We start from the raw sequence: 21,955 nt of genomic DNA, 5'->3' as shown, positions 1-21,955 counted from the left end.
TTTTTTTTTTTTTTTTAATATATTTTTAGCACCCGCAAGAGCCGTCCATCAGCCAACATGGAGCTGCTCGGTGCCGCTGCCAACACCATCTGCCCACTGCAGGGCTGGCTGCCCTCCGGGACCCCGAGGCAGGGGCTGGGGAGGGGCTGTTGGAACCCCACCATAAAGAACACCGGCCTCCCTCTGTGCTGTTCCGGGTCCAGGTATCTCTGCTTGGAGAATGATGAGCCCAGCCCTAATTTGGGCTATTGAGGGATGGGGAAGAGCAGACTGGGGGAAGGGAGGTGGCTGTGGTGAGAGATCTGTAGGGTGGGGAGGCAGGATATGGTGAGATGGGCACCGGGCACATTTCCCACAGCCCTCGGTGGCTCCCGTCCCGAAGGGTTGTCGGGATTCGGGAAGGAAGAGGGGGTTAGGCGATCCCCCTCCCCCAGCCTTCATCGCCAGCTTTAGCGGGCGCCGCACTCGGAGAGTTACGGCGTGGGGGTGGGGTAGCAGGGAGGAGCCCCCCCGCCCCCCCCCCAGCCTGCGGGATTGGAGGGCGCCTCGCCCGGAGAGTTACGGCGAGATGTGGGTGGGGGAGGCCCCCCCTTCATCCCTGGAATTAGCGAGCGCCTCACTCGGAGCATTACGGCCGGCCCCCCGCCCTGTCCCTGGGATTGGCGAGCGCCGCGCTCGGAGCATTACGGCGGGGGGGATTTGAGGGGGAGGCGGGCAGAGCCCCCTCCCCTCTCCCCACATCCCCGGCACTGGGTGTGCGCCGCGCTCGGAGCATTACGGCGAGGGGGGGCTGAGAGGGAGGCGGGCAGAGCCCCCCCGGCCCTTGGATTGGTGTGCGCCGCGCTCGGAGCATTACGGCCGCCCCCCCTCCGCCGTCCCCGGTATCGGCGGGCGCCGCTCGGGGCGCCGCCGCCGCCGCCGCGCCCGCAGCGGAGCTGTCCGCGGTGCTGACCGCCGCCGGCCATGGGCCCGCCGCCCGCGCTGCTCCTGCCGCTCCTCGCCGCGCTGCTCCGCGCCCCGGCACACGGTAAGCGCCGACCGACACCCCGGGTCATCCCCGCCGTGCACACCGGCCACCCTTCGCTACCGGGTGGCCTCAACCCGCCTCCGTCGCCGGCAAACTTTGCCAACTCGTGCTCGCCCCCCGGTGCGGAGGGGACGCTTCCCGTTTTCCCCCGGTGAATCGAGAATTCCCCCCTCCCCGTTATCCGCCCCGCCGCCACCCCCTCCGGGGACGCGCACAGCGCTTTGCAGCCGGGCTGGTGCAACGCCGCCCCCGGCAGGCTCCGGCGGCAGCCCCTCTGCCGGTGTTACCGGCGGGGGGAGCATCGCTGCACCGGGGGCTGGGCGGGCACGGCGGACCCGCTCCCGCGGTCACCGAGCCCTTCGAGCCACCCGAGGCTGGCTATGCCGTGAGCCGGTCCCTCCGTGCGGTCCCCACTTCCCCGTGGGGGGCACCGGGGGAATTTGGTTCTTTCCCCCTCTCTTCCCTGTTGGGGTGACGCCTCCAGCTCCGCGAGGGACACGGGGGACGCAGGGGTGGCGGGTGCTGGTTTGCCAAGGAGAGCAGCCAACACCCAGCTCGGCTCCTTGTCTCTGCCATCCGTGGGGCACCGGCAGTCTCGATGCCTCGTGGCTCCGCTGCCCCAAAAATAGGATCGGGGACCCTCCAAGGCTTGGGGACATCTGTCAGGGATTGGGGTGCCCCGGAGCACTGTGGCCATGCATGGGGCGATGGGCGGGTCGTGGTCCAGCCCTGCTGGCCCCGGCGGGATGTGGGATGTGGGCACCGGCTGCAGGCAGCAGCCGTGCGGGGAGTTACATAAACTCCCCATCTGGCAGCGGAGCCCAGCCGGGGAAGGGCGCCGTGGCCCTGTGCCCGCTGCTATTCCCAGCTCGCTCTGCCGCCTGGGGCTGCTGCCACAGCCCTTCTTTCTTGGGAAAGGGACTGGATGGGGACAGCAAGTGGGGCAATGCCATGGCACCCCCATCTCCTGCCCTGCTGGGGGGGCAGCAAAACTGGAATGGGGGGGTCCATATCGCTGGCTCTGTCCTGGGAGCAGGGCAGATTTCCCCCAAGGGAGGCTGGTGCTTACTGTGTCAGTTTAATGATTTCTAATGAGCAATTACCTCTAGTCAGTCCCCTAATTTCTGAATATCAATAAAGTTAATTAAACACTGCATGTGCATTTCCCAGAGACTTAAATGTAGGGATGCCCTGGGAGGTGCTGAGCTTTTCCTGGGGCTGGGACCCATGGGGTCCTGTCCACCCTGTATCCCCTCACCGGGTACTGGGAGTTGCCTGTGTGACTCGTGCCTCAAGCTCCCCATCCTCCATCCAGGCAGGGCTCCCAGGGGTTCCATGCAGCAGTGCCATGCTCAGTGTCACTGTGGCCTTGACTTGGCATCAATGGGCTAGTGCATGATGGGGATGGGATGTGGGGTCAGGGAGTCTTGGACCCCTCATCCAGGTTGGGGAGCTTTATGATGCGGTCTGAGTGGTGGCAGTGCAGGGTCTGATCCTGTCTCTCTCCTGCCCCAGCTGTGGGGCACCACCAGCCTCTGGTGTCCACAGGGGTTTGCCCCAGCAGAAAGTGGGGTCTGGACCCCATGGCACTGGTGAAGCCGAGGGGTACAGTGCCAGGCACAGCTCCATCCATCCTGCCCCACTGCAGCCCCTCTCCCCAGCTCTCCAAAGCTATGGCAGGCCAGGCATGTTTTGTGGGGATCATCTCAGCCACACTGGAGGGAGCTCCTTGTAATCTGGGGTCCTGGCAGCCCGTGGCATTAGGAAGCAGCACAGGCTGTGGCAGGGGGCACAGGGCCTGGCCGTGCCCCCATGAGCTGTGCCACAGCATCCAGCATCAGCCAGATGCACTGTGCCCATTGGGGTGATGTATTTGGGGGACACGGTGCCCCCGGGGATGTGGGTGCTGGCTGGGGTCTCAGTGTGAGGAGGGGGCTGGGGAAGGAGGCAGGCGCCTGCTCCAGTAATTACCGGCGCGTGTGCTCGTGCCCTGCGTGCCTCGGAGGAGTTCGTCACCGCCACGCTGCCGTGCCGCCAGGCCAGGATTATCTGGATAATACTCTTAAGCCAGGGAGCGGGAGGGCAGGGCTGTCCCGAGGGGATGTGGGGCGCAGGCTGAGCCAAGCACCCCCACCATTGCCCGGGAGCCAGCCTGGTTGCCGCAGGGATCGTCTGTGGGTTTGCAGTGGCGGGGATGGATTCAGCGCAGGGTGCTGTGCCAGGCAGGGCTGCCAGGCAGAGCCACAGCAGTGGGAAAGCGGGGGAAAATGGGGCAAAAGAAGCTTGGGTAAGGACACGACAAGGGCACCCCCAGGCCTGGTTTGGAGCAGCAGAGAGCCCCCACCCCTTCCTGTGCTGCTGGTGGGACCCCCAGGCTGGCACGGGGCTCCTTGGAGCTGTCACTCCCTGTGTGCAGCCCCTGCTGGGGTGGAGGCTGAGGCTGACCCTGGCTGTGGGGTCCCCTGGGAGCACCAACAGCCCCCGGGGGAGGCAGATGAAGTTGTGTCTCCAGTGGCTCTGACGGGAGAGGATAATTTCGCCTCCAATCAATTCTTTAAATGCGCACAATTGAAAGATTGCCTCTGAAAGCTGCCTATAACCAGGGAGGTAATGGATTCCCTCCAGTCACAGGCAGGAGCTCGGGAGTGGCAGCAACCCTTCCTCCTGCTGCTGGGGAGATGGGGACAACCAGAGGACCAGCACTGCTCCCACCACGAGCAACCTCGGGTGGGTGAAGGGGCTGCCTGGACCCCTCAGAGGCAGCTGGGGATGCCTCTGTCTGCCTGGCTCACTGCCAGCCTGCCCTGTGCTGAGACCTGGCGCTGCTCATCACATCCTCCGAGGTGCCAGGGGGTCCCGTTGGCTAAGGCTTGGGATCTGCTCGGCCCCCAGCCTGCGGGAGAAGCAGGAGGAGCCAGCCTGCACACTCGCTGTGCCAGTAGGAATTATTACATATATAATTTAAATGCAGTAACGAGCTGTGCTGAAGGGATCAAATATTAATCAGCTGCAAGAGCGCTGCTCTGACCCTGTGAAAATGGAGAGAGGTGCTTGAAATGCCAGATCAGCCAGTGGTGGGCGATGAGTGAGGTGATGCATGGGCAGGGCAGGCTCTGGTGGTCCCCAGATACCCTGGGGGGTGGCAGCAAGGGGCAATATTGGCTGTAAGATCAGCCCTGAATGGCTTCTAGAACTGGCTGGTTCATCCTCTAGGAAAAGCGGTGCCTCGGCGGGATGTGGGGCTGGCTGAAGAGACGGAGTGCTGGGGGCAGCTGAAATGCTGGCTGTGGCAGGAGCAGGCGGCGATGGGAGGGGATGGTGTCTGCAGGAAGTATGACATGGCTGAGCAGCCCAGCGCGGAGCCCGACAAGCAGCTCTCGCTCGCCTCCCGCAACCGATTTCAATTACTGTCTCTGCCAGTGGGCGGAGGGAAGGGGAGACAGGAGCTGGGTGGGCAGCGTGGCCCTGCTCGCCCTGCCTGACTCCTGCCCACGCTGGGCGGGCGTCCCCAGCACCCAGGGGTGCCCCGAGGGCTGGGTGCTCCTCTGCCGCCCGGAGGGAGGGGTGAGCTGTACCGGGTCCTGGGGGAGACCAGAGCTTGCACAGAGCTCCATGGGGGCCTGGCACCGACATCATGGCCACTGTGGGGTGGCACAGAGGGGGTGCTGCCCAGCCATGGGGTATTCATCACAGGAGAGCCTGGGGGAGGGGCTGGAGGGGCTGATTTAGGTGCTGTGAGCCCAGAGAAGGGGGACATGGCACCGCACAGCGCTTGGGTCTGAAATAGCAGCAGACATACAATTTATCACCGCTGCTGCCACGCAGGGAAATTGCTGTAGAAACCCATTAGCTCCGCAGGGAGAGCGGGGAAGGGGGATTACATGGGCTGTGGGTGGCGAGGAGGGGACAAGGGCACCGCTGGCATCCACCAGGTGGGACGGGAGGAAAGCCCCAGGGACAGGCACCCAGCTGCCCGCTGGGTTCTGCCCTGGTGCCCAGCCGGTGTCGGTGGTGCTCCGTGTGTCAGCCGGCGCTCGGCCGCCGCGATGCTCCAGGGAACCAGTTGCGGTGATGTGACATGTGTCAGCGGGTAAATGACTGTTCAATTCAAGGAGAATTGCAAAACATACAAGGTCAAACGCTTCCCCGCCAGCGCTGCCATGAATATTAAAGCCGAGCTCCTCCGATAGCTGCCAGGGCTGGCGGCCGCACCCACCAGCAGTGTCCCCGGGCACGGGGCAGCCCCTTGGGTCCCTGCTCCAGCTGCTCTAACAGTCTCAGCTTGGCCGTGGGCATCTGGGGTCACTGGTGGTGCGAGCGTGGAGGTGGCAGGATGTGGATGCCAGCATGGGTGCCAGCTTGCCATGCTGGGTGCCAGTGGTTTGTGTGTGGTGACAGCTGGGTGGCAGAGGAGCTTGCTGCACAGTCCTGCCCGTGCCCACCTCCACACCATCTGTGTGCCCCTGCCTGCATCCACCCACCCACGCCTGCATCCACCCACCCAGCCTGCCTGCATCCCGACAATGCCTGAATTCCCACGCTGCCTACACCTGCCCACCCACCACCTGCACCCACCTGTATTCCCTGCCTGCTCCTGCCCACGCTGCCTTCCCAGCTGGAAGCAAGCCCTGCTCCCTGCCTGAGGTCCTCAGGGCCACCAGGGCAGGGGGCAGGTAGGGATCTGACATGAATAAGGTGTGTGTTCCCCCTCCTGTTCCTGTTGTGGAGGCTGGGGGTGGTTCAGGGGGCTGGAGGCGCTGGGACAGGGAGGCTGTGGGTGGGGGAGCACGGTGTCGGCTGCCTGACAGCTCATTCATCACAGCTGCTGGCCCTGACCATGGGGGCAAAGCCAGATTGGATTCTAAATTGGAAAATAAACCTAGAATCTTGTGAGGCCCAGCCCCTGCCCTCACCCTGTGCCAGGCACTCGCCTGCCTGCACCCCCCGCCTGCCCCCTCCTACAGATGGGGAAACTGAGGCACGGAACACCACTGTACCAGGGCACTGTGATGCTCCTGAGGCCACCGAAGGTCCTGCCCTGTCTCCTCCCTCACTCGGGCACTCTGTTATTGCTGTCTTGGCGGGCAGCATCGATCGGGGCTCCCTGGGCGGCCGCGTGCCGCCTTATTTATTTATTGGTGACAGCAGGCAGCATCGATTCCCGCCGGGAGGGCCTCCGCCCGCCACAGCCGGATTAGTCTCTGGCATCTCCCGGCTGCTGTTAATAAACTCCCACCCGCCAAAGCCAATGGGAGGGATTAGGACCCCATCCCGGCTGTGACCATGGCCAGCATGCCGAGGGACCCCAATGGGTACATGGCTACTGGGGGCTTGACAGCCCCTTTGCCCACCCCGAGTTCAGCGGGGTCACTGTTGGGTGCCAGGGCCCAGAGGGGTGTGTGCTGGGTAGCCAGTCCCACGTCAGCAGTCCCTGGTCACCTTGGGGACATGGGAGGGGCATAGCTGTGGCACTGGAGATAAGCTGCTTAGAGACATCTGTGGAGGTGGAGGATCTAAAACTGTGGTGTTCACGGGGCATGGGTGGCAGCAGCTGGGCACCCGCTGCCTTCCCACGGTGTCCTGAGCATCCTGCATCCCCAGAGGGCCAAGAGTCCCAAGCATCCCCTGGTGCCAAGAGCATCCTGTGGTACCCAGAGCCCAGGGCAGTGCCTGGTGCCAAGACTGCCCAGCCCAGGGTGCTCAGTGTCCAGATGGGACATGTTGTAGGACCCTTGCTGTGAGGCCTGACCTTAGCCAGTAGCCTCCATGGGGACCACCGTGCCCCCCAGCACCCTGGGCAGGTGAGATGCTCATGGACAGGAGTGTCCAGGGGGCTGGGTGGGCCCAGCCTTCGCCGCACAGGGCAGTGGTGGTGGTGCAGGGCCCAGCCCTGAGCGCTAATCTGCTATTAAAGCCCAACAGAGATTTTGGCGCCCTTCAGTATAAACTCATTAACTTTTATGTTCTAATAAACGGATCCCATTAAAATATAATTCTGGCCTTGCTGGGGGGCAAGCAAACCCCTTGGAGCTGGTGCGGGCAGGTGTCCCTGCTGTGCCTCTGTGCCCAGGGCATTATCATTGTCCCGGCGCGATGCCAGGGGGGTGGTGGGGACGAGGGGTGGGTAGCAGCGGTGTGAGGGTGCCTGCCAGCACCCAGCAGCTCCCCACTACGCTGCGCACCCAAGATAATGTCTCTTAATAGTCCCTTAAAAGCAGCAGTCGCAGAGTAATTAATCTTCGCGGGGCCCTGCCCTGCTACGGATAGGGATAATTACCCGGTAATTGGCAGTATCGTGTCATCAGTGCCTGTGCACGGCGACAAGACGTGCCCACGCTACCGTGGCCTCAGAGGGATGCTGGATGTCACCATGACACCCCCGTGGCACTGAACTGTGCCCAGCAGGAGAGGGGACGGTGCTGTGCCAGATCCAGGAGCCAGAGATGCTGGGTGACTCATTAGGGCTGATTAAATTCTTTTATTTTTGGTCTAAACGCCGTAAGCTGCTGGGCTGGGCATGCTGGGGATTTGTTCAGGGACTAATGCCTGGGAGAGACACGGGGCTGCGACAGGGGAATCCCTATGGCTGTGGGTGGGAGAGAGGGGGGAGCATCGATGGGACAGGGGGCTCCCTACAGACTCACACTGCTCAGGGACAGCCTGGCTGGAAATAAACTGAGCTCTCTGGCAGCCTGGAGAAGGGTGCAAGTGTCCAGGCTCCCGTGATATTCCTGGCACATGTGGCAGTCATGGTAATCACCTGCATGTCTGCTTCCTGGGAATATGCAGACCCAGGAGAACCTTGGCATGGGATGGCCACTTCTGTGGTGAAGGATAATCTGTGATCAGGGATACCCAGTCCCAGGGCTGTCCCCATCCGGGCTGGCTCACAGGAGGAGCGGGCACCCCTTCACGTGGTACATGCTGCAGATGTGCATTAATTAGCCGGGGCTTAATTGCTAGGGCTGCCCCAGTGAAGGGTATGCTGGGGAGAGGGCGTCACAGTCCCGCTGCATGTGGCTGATGCACTTGTTTGCCCTCCTGGTTTTGGGGGAATATTGGTGTGCAGGGAAGCGTTAGCCCTCGGAGCAGCACTGGCCTGTGGTGCAGGGTTGGTCCATGGGAAGTGTTGGTCCCCAGAGCAGCACAGGTCTGTGGCAATGCACCAACGTCACTCCCCAGAGCTGCATCCACACCTGATACGGCGCCAGTCCATGTCCCAGGTGCCACTGAGAGCAGTGTTGGTCAGTGATGAAGCATCACTCCTGATGCATCACCAGTCCCCCATTCCCTGTCAGTCCCCAGCGCAGCATCAGTCCACAGGCTCCCCAGCATCCCAAACTCTTTCCTCCCTCCAGGCTTCAATGGGCTGGCGAGGAAGACAGGGGAGAGCGCTGAGGTGGAGCCGACGGCGCTGCCCACGCCGGCGGAGCGGGAGGCAGAGGCTCGCTTTGTGAGCACGGCGCCCACGCTCAAGATCCTCAACCACCACCCGCTGCTGGAGGACCTGCTGCACGAAGCCTTCCTGAAGAAGGACTACCTGGCCCAGGCACCATTCCTGCCTGTTGGCGCCGGCCCCCTCCTCCCTGGCGGTGCCCTCCAGCCAGCCCCCGGCCCCCCAGAACCCGAGCCCTCACCTCGCACCCCTGCCCTGCCCCGGCCCGCCTTCCCCACTGACCCGCTGACCACGCCAGCGGGGCGCCCCGGGCCATGGGGGGAGGCATGGGGGGCTGTGCCAGGTGCAGACCCCTCGTGGTCCCCGTCTGGAGTGCCAGAGTCAAGCACTGCATCCCCCAGCCAGGCACCCACCACGGCCGGCACATCCCTGGCACCCCGAGCTGGGGCCACTGTGGTGCCCGGGGATGAGGAGGGGACCACCACCACCTCCACCATCACCACCACCACTGTCACCACACTGCAGGGGCCAGGTGAGCGCCAGGGAGGGAGTCAGGTGGAACCAGGGTGAAGTGAGGCTAAGCTGGGGTTTTTTCTGTCACCAGCTCCCTGCAACAGGACGCTGGCAGGTCCCGAGGGCTGGCTGGTGTCCCCAGAGCCAACTGGTGTCCCCTATGATGGCAGCCTGGACTGCACCTACAGCATCTCTGTCTACCCTGGCTATGGTGTGGAGCTCAAGGTGAGCTGAGGGCTGAGGGTGGGCCAGGGTGGCAAGTGCCTGCAGACAAGTGTGGCATGTCCCCTACTCTGTGTCACGGCTGTGTGTCTGTGCAGGGTGCAGCAAACACATGGTCTTGTCCCTGTCCTTGTCCCTATTCCTGTGTCCCTAAGCCAAGAGAGCTGGCTCAGGACACTGCTGACCCTCAGGCCCTGGTACAGGGATGTGGGTACATGAGCTGGTGGGATGCCCCAGGATGCTCTGTGCCCACCAGCTGCTGTGGCTGGCACCACAAAGAAGTGTTGTGAGATTTAATTAACGAAGCCCTAATGGAGAAGGTGTGAGCAGTGCCAGCAGGTGCCATGCTGTGCTGCAGGGCCTGGAACACCCAGCACCCATCTGCCAGGAGAAGAGGCTGACAGCAAACCCTGCTGTGCTGAGGCCTTGTGCTGCTCCTGTCAGTGGCAAATAGCCACATGTCCCTATCTCTGCTGAGGCCACCACAGGGCAGTGCTGTAGCTTGTGGAAAGCTGGTGGTGAGCCAGAGGCAGCATGTCCACCACCAGCCCCGCTCCAGCCCACACTCACCAGTGCTGCTGCTCCTCACCGTGCAGCATGGTTTAATTAGCATCATTAATAGCAAATTGCTCCAGAGGGCAAGGCTGGCTGTCTGCAAGGCTGCCAGCGTGGGCCTGGCCGTGCTGTGGTGCTCTGGCAGGGCCGCTCTGGCAGGGCCCTGCTGCTCTTGGCGTGGGGGATGATTTATGGCACTGCTAACCATGTTTGAAAGGTGCTGCCCTGCACAGACAGGCTCCAGTGGGCTATCGACCGCAGAGAAGCCACTCAAGGACCTGCTCCGAGCCAGGTGCCAGCTGATGCTGCGGTGGTGACACTTGTGTCCCCGGCAGGTAGAGAACATCAGCCTGGCAGAAGGGGAGACACTGACGGTGGAGAGCGCGGGAGGCCTGGAGCCCAACCTCCTGGCCAACGAGTCCTTCCTGCTGCGGGGCCAGGTCATCCGCAGCCCCGCCAACCTCCTCACCCTCCGCTTCCAGAGCCCCCGGCCCCCCAGCCCTGGTTCCTACCACTTTCACTACCAAGGTATGGGGCTCAGGCCCCTCTGTGTCCTCTGGGAGCTTCCCTGCCAGCGTGGTGCTAATTTGGATTGTAGCGAAGCACCAGGAATTTATCTGTGTTTTAAGTGGGCGCTGACTAGGTGAGGAACGCTCATGGAGAGCTAATTGGCCTTAGCAGTTATGGATTCATTGAGCGTAATTCTCGGCAGCCATAGGCACTGTGTCACTCAAGGCATTTCCAGGGCTCTGGGGAGGCAGTTTCTGGGTTCTGGGAGGGGGGGTCCATTGCTCCTCAGCCTTGGTAACACCACCACCTGCCCCCAGCCTACCTGCTGAGCTGCCCCTTCCCGGCACGGCCGGCTTTCGGGGAGGTCTCGGTCAGCAGCCTGCACCCTGGTGGGGACGCCCGTTTCCGCTGCTCCACGGGATACCAGCTGCAGGGCGCCCGCCGGCTCGTCTGCCGCAACGCCACCCGCCCCTTCTGGAGCGCCCGCGAGCCCCTCTGTCTCGGTAAGCACCGGCACCACGGGGACACGGGACAGCTGGCATGGCAGTGTCACCCACTGGTGGTCCCTCTCCCACAGCGGCGTGTGGCGGGGTGGTCCGGAACGCCACAGTGGGACGCATTGTCTCGCCCGGCTTTCCCGGGAACTACAGCAACAACCTGACGTGCCACTGGCTGCTGGAAGCGCCGGATGGCCACCGCCTGCACCTCCACTTCGAGAAGGTGTCACTGGCAGAGGACGATGACAGGTTTGGCTCAAACTGCGGGGGCTAGGGGTTTAGGGGCACCCCCTCACAGGGCCATGTTCAGGGATGAGTGCTCTTGGCTATATCCAAGGATGGGTGCCATTGGCCATATCCAAGGACAGGATCTGCCATGGATGGGTGCCCTTAGTCATATTTAAGGATGGGTGTTGCTCGCCATGGCCAAGTGTGGCTACCTTTGGCCATTGGCCATAGTCAAGCATAGGTGCTGTTGGCCATATTCAAGGAAGATAACCTCTGGCTGTGCCCAAGGATGGTGCTGTTGGAAATGGCTGGCGTTGGAGGCTACCACCCATGCCCAAGCATGGCTGCTGTTGGCCATGGCCAGCAGTGCACCCTACCCTTGTCATGCCTTGTCAGGCTCATCATCCGCAACGGCAACAACGTGGAGGCGCCGCCGGTGTACGACTCCTACGAGGTGGAGTACCTGCCCATCGAGGGGCTGCTCAGCACCGGGCGCCACTTCTTCGTGGAGCTCACCACCGACAGCAGCGGGGCCGCTGCAGGCATGGCGCTGCGCTATGAGGGTATGGGGCCAAGGGTGTAGTGGGTGACCCAAACATCCCTGTGCCCACCTGGCCCCTGCAGACCTTTGCCCCTGTGCCCGCAGCCTTCGAGCAGGGGCATTGCTATGAGCCCTTCGTCAAGTATGGGAACTTCACGGCCAGTGATCCCCGGTACCCCGTGGGCACCACGGTGGAGTTCAGCTGCGACCCTGGCTACACGCTGGAGCAGGGCTCCACCATCATCGAGTGTGTTGACCCCAATGACCCGCAGTGGAATGAGACAGAACCAGCGTGCCGTGGTGGGTGCTGGTGCTAGAAGGTGCTGGGGGTTGCTGTGGATGGGGAGCATGAGAGATACTGCAGCCACCATGCTGTTGAGTGTGATGGAGCTGAGGGACATGGTGGGTGCTGGATGTGGGATGCTGGAGTGGGTGCTGTGGCGGGTGCCCCATGGCAGTGCCAAGCCGGGTGTGCGCCCGCAGCGGTGTGCAGCGGGGAGCTGACGGACACGGCTGGAGTGGTGCTGTCACCCAACTGGCCAGAGGCATACGGCAAGGGCCAGGACTGCATCTGGGGGCTGCACGTGGAGGAGGACAAGCGCATCATGCTGGACGTCCGCGTGTGAGTGCTGGGATGGGCCAGGATGGGATGGTGGGATGGCGGATCTGTGCACTCCCTGCCCTCACGGCCCCACTGCCCCAGGCTGCGGCTGGGCTCGGGGGACATGCTGACCTTCTACGACGGGGACGACCTGACGGCACGCATCCTGGGCCAGTACACGGGCGCCCGTGGCCGCTTCAAGCTCTACGCATCCACTGCCGATGTCACCGTCCAGTTCCAGTCTGACCCTGGTGCCGGTGCCTTTGCCTATAGGCAGGGCTTTGTCATCCACTTCTCCGGTGAGGCCCATGGTGGGACAGTGCCCCTGGTGTCCGCAGTGTCCCCACTGCCCTGCTCAGCCTTCCATGCCCACAGAGGTCCCCCGTAATGACACCTGCCCTGAGCTGCCGGACATTGCCAATGGCTGGAAGACGTCCTCACAGCCAGAGCTTCTCCACGGCACTGTGGTCACATTCCATTGCTACCCCGGCTTCCAGCTGACTGGCACTGACCTCCTGATGTGTCACTGGGACCTGACGTGGAGCGGTGACCTGCCCTCCTGCGAGCGGGGTGAGTGGTGCCCACCAGTGACCCCTTGCCCTGCAGCGCGTCCCCAGCCACCATCACCATCGGTCACTCCTGCCTGCAGTGACAACCTGCCGGGACCCTGGGGATGCTGAGCACAGCCGCAGGGTGGTCTCCAACCCCAAATTCCCGGTGGGAGCCACCGTGCAGTACGTCTGTGACAAGGGCTATGTCCTGGCGGGCGCTGGGACCCTCACCTGCCATGACCGCGCTGCGGGGGGACCCAAGTGGAGTGACCGCCTCCCCAAGTGCATCCGTGAGTTGGGCGTCCCCTCCTCGGGCATATCCCCTGAGCCCAGGGCGAGCGCTGACGTTACTACTGCCTCGCAGCGGAGACCTACGAGCCCTGCCACAACCCCGGCGTGCCGGCGGGCGGGCGGCAGAACCCGGAGCGGCGGCTGTACCCGGCGGGAGCCACCCTACACTTCTCCTGCACCGCCGGCCGGGCGCTGCTGGGCGACAGCAGCCTGCGCTGCCTGCCCGGACACCCCTCACGCTGGAGCGGCTCCCCTCCCATCTGCAAGGCGGGTGAGACGACCACCCCCCACCCCAGCACCCCGCCGGCTCCGCTCAGCACCCCACTTCTCACCCCTGGTGTTGGTTTCTTTCTTCCGCCTCCTCCAGCCTCCTACGATGAGTTTTACAGCAACCGCAACCTGGATGGTAAGGGCGAGGGTGTTTTGGGGTGCCAGAGCGTGGAGGGGCACCCAGGGTGCGGCCGATGTGGGGTGTCCCCTGGGTGAGCCCCCAACTCTCCCTCCCGGACAGCTGTGGCCAAGGCCGTGCCCTCGGGGACAACGCTGGAGGGCACCAACGTTGCCATCGCTGTCTTCCTGCCCGTGCTGGTGGTGGCCCTGCTCATCGGGGGCATTTATCTCTACTTCTCCAAGTGAGTGGCCCGCTGGCCCCTGTCACCCCGTGCGGCCCCGTGGCCCCCCACTGCCCACTCCAGCTGCCCTTTCCCCACAGGCTCCAGGGGAAGCCAGCCCTGCAGCTGCCCCTTGCTGGCTCCCACCCCTACGACCATATCACCGTGGAGTCGGCTTTTGACAATCCCACCTATGAGACAGGAGTAAGTACTGGCCCCCACACCCCCCATCTGGGGCTGGGCACCCTGGGGACCCTGCATTGCATGGGCCACCTGTGCCAGGGGCTGTGCATGGGCTGGGACAGGTGTGGGATGGGGCCATGTGTTCCAGGCACCACACATTATTTAGGACATGCATCCAGGAACAACACAGGGCATGGGACATGGCACCCAGAGACCACCCATGGGATGATGTACCTGTCAGGATGGACATCCAGTTGGGGACCACACACGGGACGGAACATCGACCCAGGGACCACGTGTGGGGTGGGATATCCATCTAGGCACCACACATTAGTTCAGACAACCATCCAGGGACCACAGACACTATCCATATCCATCCAAGCACCACGTATGCGATGGACACCCATCCAGGACCCATGTGTGGGATGGGACACGCATCCCCAGGGCCGTCTGTAGTCTGGGATGTGCCCCCAGGTCCTTATGGGATGGGAGATGCCCTATCCCTGTGCCAGGCACCCCGTTGCACTGCCGAGTGTCCAACCCCTTGCAGTCTGTTTTCTTTGCAGGACACGAGGGAATATGAGGTGTCCATCTAGGTGTGGGCAGCGTGGAGCTGGGCGCTGCAGCCACCCCTCCCGGGCCCCCCCGCGCCCACCGGCCCCCGGCACGGGCTGGGAACACCTCTCCCAAGGAGACTCAAGCCGAGCGCTTGGCAGGACCCACCTGGGCACCGGCCACCCCCCTGCCACCCCCAATCCACCCAGACCCCCGCGGGATCTGCCCGAGCCCCACTGTCACCCAGCCGCCCGCACTGGGCTCGAGAGAGGCTGAGCCAGTGGGGGTCCCTGGACCCCATCCTGCCCCCCCGGCCCCTGGGCCAGCGAGGGTCCCTGCACCCTGCCCTGCCCTTCGGGCTCCATCCTTCCCCCCAGACCCCCGCAGGGGGAAAGCAGCAGCCCCCACAGTCCCTGCGGCGGAGGAGTGACACAGGCAGGGGGAGCAGCGCCGCGGGGACCCCCAGGTAAGGACAGGGCTCCCCGGCGCTGCAGCGGGGAGGGGACAAAGCCCCGGGGGGTGGGCGAGGGGCTTGGGTGGCCATGCGGGTGTCCCCCCGCCCTCGCCCCCCACCCAGCACGGGGCTGGTCCCCCCGCAACCCTGTGTCTCCCACCGCCGCCACGCAGGGACGTGTCCCTCCCGTGTCCCCAGCATGCTGCGTGTCCCCCCGGCCCCCGCTTGCTTCGCCCTCACCGGGGGGGTCCCTTCCGCCACCAGCGTGTCCCCAACGCGCGCCCCGGCACCCCAGCGCGGCCAGACCCGGAGTGACGGGGTGGGCAGGGGCACGGGGCATGGCTGTGCCCCCCCCCCCCCCCACCGCCGCGTCCCGCCCGGGCTGGTGACCCCGGCCCCCGCCGCCCCCTCGGTCTGGAGGGGACACCGCCCCCCCTCCCCATCTTTTGGTTGTTTCATTAATAAAAAACTGGTGTTTTAGAAGAAGCGATGGCGTCTTCCTCAGCGGGGCCGGGCAGCTTGGGATGGGGACACACCCACACACACAGCCCCCAGCGTGGGCCCTGCGCCCACCTCACAGCCACGCCGATGACACCGCGACCCCCACGCCCTCCCCTCCCGTGCGCTCCGGGGGGGGGCACTGCCGCTTTAAGAGGCGTGGCCTCTGCCGGGGTGACGTCAGAACCAGAGACCGCGCCCCCGGCGCGGCGCGCGCCCCCTGCCGACCGGCGCGTGTCCCGCCGCCCCGCCCCGCGCCGTTACGTCACTGACGTCCCCGCGCGCCCCGCCCGCTCGCTGGAACGTGACGGCCGCCACGCGCCTGCGCGAGAAGAGGGCGGAGAAGGGGCGGGGCGGGGCGGAGCCGCGCGGAGGGGGGGAGGCGCTTCGCGCACGCGCGGTGGCTCCGCGTGCGTCCCGCCGCCCCCCCGCCCCCCCCGGCCGCCGCCGCCGCCGCCGCGCCAGGTCCGCGCGCGGGAGGCGGCGCGGAGCGCGCAGGCGCGCGGGGCGGGCGGGGCGGGGGCGCGGAGTGCGCGTGCGCGCGGGGCCCGGAGCGTCGGCGCCGCCTGTGCGCGGGGCGTGCGCGGTGCGTGAGCGGCCGCGGCGGGCGCGGGGCCGCCGCCCCCTCCCTCCCTCACCCACCCACCCCCTGCGCGGCAATGGCAGCGGGCGTCGGGCCCCCCGTGGCCGCCCCCGGGCACGGCTGGAGGAGGAGGAGGACGACGCGCAAGCCGCAGCGGCCCGTGGGATAGGCCCCGCCGCCCGCCCGCCCCCGCCGCGCCGCGCCCCCCCCCCCCCCCGCCCCGCCGCCTCGACGCGGAGCCGCCGCTGAGGGGCCGCCGCACTCGCTCCCTCTCGCCGGGGGGGGCTCTCGGGGCCGCTCCTGGGCTGGATGAATGTGGGAGAAGATGGAGACCAAGACGATCGTCTACGACCTGGACACCTCCGGGGGGCTGATGGAGGTGAGGCCCGGGACGCGGCGGGGGGGGCCGGACCGGGGGGGGGACAGTGGGGCTGCAAGATGGCGAGGGAACCCCCCCAGCCCGGAGCCCCGTGGCCTTACAAGGAAGTGCGGAGGGACGGAGGCAGCTCGCCCGGCCCCCGGAGAGGCCCTGCCGGACACTGGGCGGGCGGGGCGGGCTCGGCCGGGGCTCTGTCCCCCCCGCGACCCCCTCCCGGAGGGCTCGGGGTCGCTGTCCCCCCGGTGGGCTCGGGGAGAAGGGCGCTGGGTCAGGGTCCGCGCAGCCCCTCAGAGCCCGCTCTGTCTGTGTGTGCATGTGCAGCAAATCCAGGCCCTCCTGGCTCCCCCCAAGAGCGAAGATGGGGAGAAGAAGAGCAGGAGGCCCGAGAAGGAGCCCAGGCGAAGTGGCAGGGCCACTAACCACGATAGCTGCGATAGCTGCAAGGAAGGAGGGGATCTGCTGTGCTGCGATCACTGCCCCGCCGCTTTCCACCTCCAGTGCTGGTAAGGCTTGGCGCTCTCTCCCTCCGGATCTGCCCGGAGCACCTTCCCTCCGGCCGCTCCCGCTTCCCGTTAGGTCCCGGGGAGGGGGGGACGTGGGGCCGGCTGGAGCAGACAGGAACAAAAAGGAGGTGCAAACCCCGCTTGGCTCCATCCCTCCTCAGACTAATCCACAGCGGCCGAGGTGAACCCTCCCCTGGCTGCTTTCTGGAGGGTTGGGGGTCCACCCTCCTCCTTTCTTTTTGTGCTGAGCAGCGGGCGAGAGGCCTGGAGGAGGAGCGAGGCCGCTGGCTGCGCGGCCTGGCTGCCTTGGTGCTGCCCCTGCCCGGCCTTTCGCCCTCCCCAGCGGGAAACTTCCCCACCTCCCCCCTCTCCAAGGGTGCCTGGCTTGCGGGAGACCCTCCGGAGGGCCCTGGCTGGAGAGGGGGAAGCCCTGGCGGCGTCTCCGCACCAGGCCTGACGTTCCCAGCGCTTCCGTGCTGCTGCAGCTGCTGGGAATAATGGAGGTTGCTGTCTCTGTGTCTCCCTGCCTCACTGTTTACAATATGGCGACCTTCCTTTAAATTATATTTTTATTCTCAGCGCCATTTTGGCTGCATATATGACTTCCAAACCCTCGCAACACTCCCCACAGTATCTCAAACGTGAAAATACCTTCCCCGTGGAAATCCAGGCCTCCAGACTTTAACGTTGGCCGGTTTTATTCCTTTCCCTCCTTTTTTCCCTTCCTCCTTGCTCTTGCGACCTGCTTGTCTCATCCGTGGGGGTGTCTGCCGTGAACTGGGGGGCTGCCGGGTGCTCTTGCTGGGAGTTGTGTGGCTTTGTTGGTGAAGGCAGAGCTTTCTGCATGCAGATCTGGCTGCCGGCTGGGAGTCGAGGTGCGTGTGGAAGCGGTGGTAGAGCTCGAGGTGCTGGAGGCTGCAGCAGGATGGGCTCTTGCTGCCTTCCCTCACAGCTTCCCAAGCTCTCCCGGCACAAAGCGACACCACGCCAAAAGCACCTCAACTTTCCGCCCCAAAGTTTTTTCCTTTTTCTGCACCCGGGGCTTGGATACATCCTGAAATCCCCCCTTTCAACAGTTGACACAGGCAGGCGGTTTGTGTTAAATTAGCACAGCCAGAGTGGATAATGGAGTGGAGGAGGGAGCGGGGCAAGTCAAACAGCTGGAGCTTGGGAATACAGAGTATTCTTCCTTAGGGAAGATTTTTTAACCACATTCCTTTCTCTCTTTCATGCTTTGGAGCTTTGTTTGCCACCCTGTTACAGCTGTCTCCTCTGCGCTTTTTTTTCCCTCCCTCTGTTGGTTTCTTTTTTTCTTGCTTTTTTTCTGATTTTCATTTGCTTGCTGGCTATTCTGCATTTCTGTGCTAATTGAGGGTCTCAGAACACTTATTAAACTGGTTGCTGATAGCAGGGAAGCTGAGTGTGCGGTCACAGTCCTGTAGGGAGTGTCCCGTTAGCAGCGTGTAGCCAGGCAAACCCGACAATGCTGTAGCATGCAGCCATGACATCATCCCTCCTACCCTGAGGAAGTGCTACTGGTGGTAGTGCAGATCCTCTAATATTTACTAGCAGGATAGTAATTATCATTATTTTCCATCCAGTGTCCTTGATGAGCTTTAATTTAAGGGTGGTTTTTTCCTTCTGCCGGGCGTAGTTGCTTTCGGATGCAGCCGAACGCATCCTGAGTGTTCTCCTAGCGAGGCTGAAACTTCACATTTTGGGATGGAAGAGCTGTGCCTAAGGCTGCAGAGTTAATTCTGAATCCTAGCTAAGTCTGACCATAAATGAGACCACTTTGTGCGTGCCTAAATTTCATGGCTTAAGTTGGCGTTGTTTTTGTAATTAGTGAGTAGGAAACAACCAGGTAAATCAGAGACCTGAAAAGCTTTCACTGTACCTGAGTTAGTTGCATTACAATTGTATATGAATTGATATAAAAATATTATATAAAAATATATATGTATCTTTGGCTAACTAGTCACTCTTCAGAACAGAAATGAAAGAGCAATTCTAAATACTCTCTTTCACTCCATTTGTTGCCTCTTCTGTGGTTTCTCAAGCAATCCCTTTGACAGTGGCTGTGGGAGGTGGCACAGGGTGGAAAGGCTTTGTCTGAAGGCCTCCAGCTTCGGCCTGGTTCTGTCTCCTTCCTTCTGAACCTTTGTTGGACCCTTGGCTATGGCCTTCAGGTGACCTAGGTTGTCTCAAAGGGATGCTCAGGCTTTGTTTTCGTGTGTCTTCCCATTACCTCCTACACTTTGCTGAAAGTAAACTTCCATTCTGGATATAAACTTAGGCATAAAGGCAGCACTTGCAACTTCCTTTCTGCCTCCTTTTTTTTTTTTTATTTAAAGAATAGTAGCTGTATTGGAAGGCTTGGTTTAAGTCACTTGAATAGCCCTGCTGGAGCACTCTTAACTGATTTGTGTCAACAGCTTACCTGTTCTCTGAATATTTATTGTGAATATTTATTCAACCTGCTTTAGTACCAGGTTGAATTTATTATCAGTATGGCATAACAAAAAATGTAGCTTTTAATTGGCCTAGGGTTTGTGATCAGTTGATTACAGCTGTAATCAGCTTCCATACAGCTGTCTGGGAGAGGCCATATTGCAAAAGAAAAGGATTTTCAGGGGTATGATTGGCTCAAGCCATGCAGTCAGCTGGAGACAAACCCAGCTCAGCTTCCCAGGAACTCGTGTTGCTCCTTCCTGTGTAGGGAGGGTTCTTCTGTATCAAGTTGTTTAAAGCTGTAGTGAGGAAGTTGGCTTTGCTAGGTGTGTGACCCTCAAACTTCAGCACTTTGCCTTAACTTTAGTTTAGCACTTGAACCCGTCGTACTCTGTGGAAAACAGAAGGCGGAGGCCAAAACTCCCGAAACTTTCGGAGTCTGATAGTATTACACATCTGAGGTGGTAAATAACAAGTTTTGTTGGTACACCGTGGAACGACTGCTCCTCCTGAATTAACGTGGGTGGAAGTGACTTCCCAATTCATCTGTTGGGGTGTCAGCTTTTCCCACAACTCCATTTTGGAGTCACTAGTTCAGTGTCAAGCTGCTGTGGGTGCTCTGAGGGGCCGGAGGATTCCAGCCTGGCTGGAGATAAACTGGCCTGGTGGGAGGGATACAGGAAAGTGTGAAATCCATGCCAGATACTTAGTTTCAACATACTTGGATTAATATCATGGTCAGGTGACTCTGTTCAGGTTTGAATTTACAGAGAGAGGTTTTTTGGGTCCCTAGCAATTCTTGAAAACAAGACATCAGTTTTTTAGCTCTGAAGTTGGTGTCTGGTTCTACTGTTTGCCCACAATCTGCTGCTTTGGGTAACAGTGCAGAGTGCATTTCCATCCTGATGTTCTGCCTTAGCCCAGGCCCCCAGGGATGGTGCACACTCCTTCTTTACATGATTGAAAACCAATTTTCCAGTGCTACTTCTATTCTTTCCCATTTATATCCTCCTCCTGGCAATGTGATTGTTAGAATTCCCTGTGTTTTCTTGAGCTTGTAGTAAACTTGATTCACATTGAAGCGGGTTTGTAAAGTGACTGATGTTGCAAATTCATTACGAAGGATTAGAAAGATCCCCGGGAGAGGAAAAGTTTAGTTAACAAGCTGGGGGAGGGGAGTGACAACAGGAGGGAGAACCAACACAGAACAGTTTTGTGTTTGTTTTTTTTCTCTCTCTTTTTGTTTTTTTTTTTAAAGTCTCCCTGCCCGAGTTTCTGGTTGGAGGAGCCCAAAAGCACAAACCTCGCTGAATGCTGCGGTTCAAGTCCCTCTTGTAAAAATCTCATGCCGCTGGCTGTGCAGCTCTGCTGGCATGGCAGAGTGACCTCAGTCCCTTAAAGCTCACCAGTTACGTAAACGACAGTGCCAGTTTTGTGGCACTGCTCAGCAAAAAAGGTTCCTCCTAGCTGGGCTTCCTCACTGCTGTGCTGGGAGAAGTGTGTTCTGTCCGTACCAGGGGCTGCTACCTCCATCAAACTTTTTGCAACACCTCCTTGTGTTTACATTTGCAGTGTTTGGCTTATTTCCCCTCCGATTTGGCAGTCTTCACCCAAGTGCTGGTGTCGAAGAACAGGAGTAACAGAGCTGCAAAGTGCAGCAGAGGAAGCTAAGCTAGAGTTTTGGTATTTTCTATGAGTCACATTGTTTTAGTGCTTCGAACAAAGAGTGGAAAAAAGTTGTGTTTGGCTGGTAGGACATCCATAACTCTTTCCTCACCTTATTCGATCTAAAATGCCCTGCTTTATCTTTGGCATTCGTTCTAGCTTTGGGTTTTTACATGAATATGCAGTCTGTGAGTGGAGAAAAACAATGGCCAGTCTATTGTCTCAGTTAATCCTTCCCTTACTGGTCATCTTGGGCTGCCTCGGGTGTTTCAGGTGAATCTTAGAATGGTCTGAGGCATCTCCTGCTGCAAGGAGTAGCAGGATGTCCAGGAAGATGCTGGAGAGGCAAACTTCTTGCCTAATAGTGACTAAGAATGGGTTTCAGTACATCAAATTGCATCACAGCTTCAAAAAAGCTTGTCATTTTAAGTGGAGGCAGTTTTTATTATGAGGCTTTCTGTTTGTTTGGGTTTTTTTAACAGTAAATGAGTGGCAAACCCCTACTTTAATGTTGATGTGATTGCATATTGAAGGTCAGAGTAAGCTGTTCTGTTCCTGACATATAAATGTATCTATCTTAACCGATACTTTGTTAAAACAATATTGGTTTAAGTATGTGCTTTTAAAAAAACCTCAACTTTCGTTTTTATGTATCTCTGGTTCTGATATTTTGGGAGCCTTGGGGCCAGCCTAGGCTGGATCCTGAGGCAGGAGGAAGTGATTGCCCTGACTGGGTTTCTGGCAGCAGAGGGTCGCTGCGTGTGCGCCTGCAGATGTGGTAACATGATCAGTCTTGGCAGCTCTGCTCAGCAAAGTTGTACCAATGAGATTTTTCACTCTCCTTATTTTGTCCTAAATCTCTCTGTGCAAAGGCAGATAAGGTCAGCCTAAATCTATGGACTTCAGCTGAGGGCTCCAGCAAATCATTCACAGTAAGAATTTGAGGAACTCGTGATTGGGTGACTTGCAAATCACCACTCTCACCTGGGTGTGTGGATGTTGCTCGTGTTAAACTGTGTGTGAGCAGATTTTGCACTGTGGGCAAGAACTGGGGATTTGGATTGAACCGTGGGTCTCTGCTGCGGTTCCCAACATCAGTGTGGAATGACAGGGGCATGGCTTTGGGATTCTAAAGTCAAGG

The 21,955-nt window shown here is 61.0% G+C and overlaps 2 protein-coding genes across 4 annotated transcripts in view; both read left to right on the top strand.

Annotated features, from left to right (window-relative positions):
- The first annotated feature begins 619 nt into the window (after window positions 1-619).
- Window positions 620-15,221, top strand: SEZ6 (seizure related 6 homolog). Of its 2 annotated transcripts, none has more exons than XM_053995897.1 (17): window positions 620-1,027; window positions 8,386-8,955; window positions 9,028-9,161; window positions 10,049-10,241; window positions 10,541-10,726; window positions 10,801-10,969; window positions 11,345-11,511; window positions 11,595-11,789; window positions 11,973-12,111; window positions 12,193-12,389; window positions 12,466-12,660; window positions 12,740-12,931; window positions 13,006-13,203; window positions 13,300-13,338; window positions 13,444-13,564; window positions 13,645-13,747; window positions 14,277-15,221. In XM_053995897.1, exons 1-17 carry the CDS (start codon window positions 964-966, stop codon window positions 14,307-14,309), a joined length of 2,895 nt encoding a protein of 964 aa, XP_053851872.1. In that variant the 5' UTR covers window positions 620-963; the 3' UTR covers window positions 14,310-15,221. The 2 variants fall into 2 exon arrangements, with proteins under 2 accessions (XP_053851872.1, XP_053851873.1); XM_053995898.1 differs by having other exon boundaries at window positions 623-1,027; window positions 14,293-15,221.
- Window positions 15,222-15,869: 648 nt separating this feature from the next.
- The window catches only part of PHF12 (PHD finger protein 12), a 31,801-nt gene continuing 25,715 nt past the window's right edge, over window positions 15,870-21,955 (top strand). Inside the window, exons 1-2 of one of the 2 annotated variants that reach the window (XM_053995436.1) lie at window positions 15,870-16,195; window positions 16,517-16,698. In XM_053995436.1, coding sequence (XP_053851411.1) covers window positions 16,130-16,195; window positions 16,517-16,698 — 248 coding nt within the window. In that variant the 5' untranslated portion in view covers window positions 15,870-16,129. The remainder of the gene's footprint in view (window positions 16,196-16,516; window positions 16,699-21,955) is intronic. The other variant, XM_053995437.1, reaches the window with a different exon arrangement.

This window comes from Vidua macroura, chromosome 20 (assembly GCF_024509145.1).
Source record: "Vidua macroura isolate BioBank_ID:100142 chromosome 20, ASM2450914v1, whole genome shotgun sequence".
In the NCBI taxonomy this organism is placed as follows: domain Eukaryota; kingdom Metazoa; phylum Chordata; class Aves; order Passeriformes; family Viduidae; genus Vidua; species Vidua macroura.
This window is presented reverse-complemented; position numbering and strand designations above follow the sequence as displayed.

Excerpts from the sequence above, each read along its gene's own strand:
- SEZ6 (XM_053995897.1), top strand. The coding sequence starts at position 964 with ATGGGCCCGCCGCCCGCGCTGCTCCTGCCGCTCCTCGCCGCGCTGCTC. Across the intron at positions 12,112-12,192 it reads ATCATGCTGGACGTCCGCGT|GCTGCGGCTGGGCTCGGGGG; the intron begins GTGAGTGCTGGG and ends CCACTGCCCCAG. Across the intron at positions 13,748-14,276 it reads ATCCCACCTATGAGACAGGA|TCTGTTTTCTTTGCAGGACA; the intron begins GTAAGTACTGGC and ends AACCCCTTGCAG.